Source organism: Colobus angolensis, unplaced genomic scaffold (assembly GCF_000951035.1).
Source record: "Colobus angolensis palliatus isolate OR3802 unplaced genomic scaffold, Cang.pa_1.0 Scaffold65, whole genome shotgun sequence".
In the NCBI taxonomy this organism is placed as follows: domain Eukaryota; kingdom Metazoa; phylum Chordata; class Mammalia; order Primates; family Cercopithecidae; genus Colobus; species Colobus angolensis.
Window position 1 is genome coordinate 3,564,898 of NW_012120154.1, and position 1,488 is coordinate 3,566,385.

At 56.2% G+C, this 1,488-nt stretch overlaps 1 protein-coding gene across 1 annotated transcript in view; it reads right to left on the reverse strand.

Annotated features, from left to right (window-relative positions):
* MICALL1 (MICAL-like 1) overlaps positions 1-1,488 on the reverse strand; it is a 44,799-nt gene that overhangs the window by 3,659 nt on the left and 39,652 nt on the right. The window contains exon 15 of the mRNA XM_011964332.1: positions 257-371. Coding sequence (XP_011819722.1) covers positions 257-371 — 115 coding nt within the window. The remainder of the gene's footprint in view (positions 1-256; positions 372-1,488) is intronic.

Consider the following 1,488-nt stretch of genomic DNA (forward strand, 5'->3'; position numbering starts at 1 on the left):
AAAAAAAAAAAAAAAAAAAAAATTAAAAAACACAGCAGCAGCTGAGAGTCCCACAGGAGGAAGGAGCAGATGCCCTCTCTGTCCACACAGGGCTGAGCAAGGGTGTACTGGGACCGCTGGTAGGAGGGCGGGGCTGGCCTGGCCTGAGGTGTAGACTGTGTCTTTGGCTCTCCAGGGAGCTGCCCCACCCATGGGGCCATGGGCCTGATCTGCTCTGGCCCTGTCTCCCAGGAGCCCCCAGCCCTGGCCGTGTCACCTCTGCCGGTCCTCATCCAGGCAGTTGACGATAGCGTTGCGCTGCTCAATGAGGGTCACAAGCTCCTGCATCAGCACCTTCTCCCGGGCCCGGTCCTCCTCCGTCCAGTCCTTTTCTGCCCGGGGAGAAAAGTTAGGGGGGCATGAGTGGTAGGAAAGCCCTCTTCCTCCCCAGGCTGCCAGGAGCCACTGCCTAAGTGCTGCAGGCCAGCCCCGTGCTAAATACCATGCTAGATACTAACAGCGCAGAAAGGAAGGGCCCCGATAGGTGGGGCTTACAAGTTCTTGGGAAAAGAAGGTTATTGACAGAAGAGACCAAGGACACCAGGCTGTCTACCAAAGAGCCTGCAAAGGGCCCCAGCAGGGCCAGCAGAGCACATGCTGTAAGAACAGGGCGGTACCAAGAGTCTCATGCTTATGTTCATTCATCCATTCAACAAATGTTCACTAGGTGGCTTCTGGCAGGAGGCAAGATTCAGGAGGGACAGAGTGGGCAGGGGACAGGAGACAACAGAGAACCCCAGGGCTCCTCCAGCAGGAGAAGCAACATGACCCAAGTGACATACTGGGACATTTATCCAAGGCTGTGGAGGAAGGTAGACTAGAGGGGATGCTGGGGGCAGGGAGCCCAGCAGGAGGCTCCCCTGAAGCCAGGCACACCTGCTGCCCCTCCAGCCTCCTCTCCTCTCAAGGCCCCAGCCAACCCACAGGACCACCCCCAGGGGCCCACCAGAGCCCTAGTATTTCCCCCTCCCCCAGCCTGCAGGCTCCAGGGATGAGTGCCTACACTTGGCCTTCCCTCCACAACATCTACCGCCACAGGCCTCCCTGCCTTCAAATAAATATCCTAGGCCAGGCCCGGTGGCTCATGCCTGTAATCCCAGCACTTTGGGAGGCTGAGGCAAGTGGATCACCGGAGGTCTGGAGTTCGAGACCAGCCTGGTCAAATGGTGAAACCTCATTCTACTAAAAATACAAAAATTAGCCAGGTGTGGTGGTGCACATCTGAAATCCCAGATACTAGGGAGGCTGAGGCAGGAGAATGGCTTGAACCCAGGAGGTAGAGGTTGCAGTGAGCTCAGATCATGCCACTGTACTCCAGCCTGAGCAACAGAGCAAGACTCTGTCTCAAAAATAAATAAACAAATAACTAAATATTATCCTTAGCCAGGTGTGGTGGTGGGCGCCTGTAATCCCAGCTACTAGGGGAGGCTGAGGCAGGAGAATCACTTG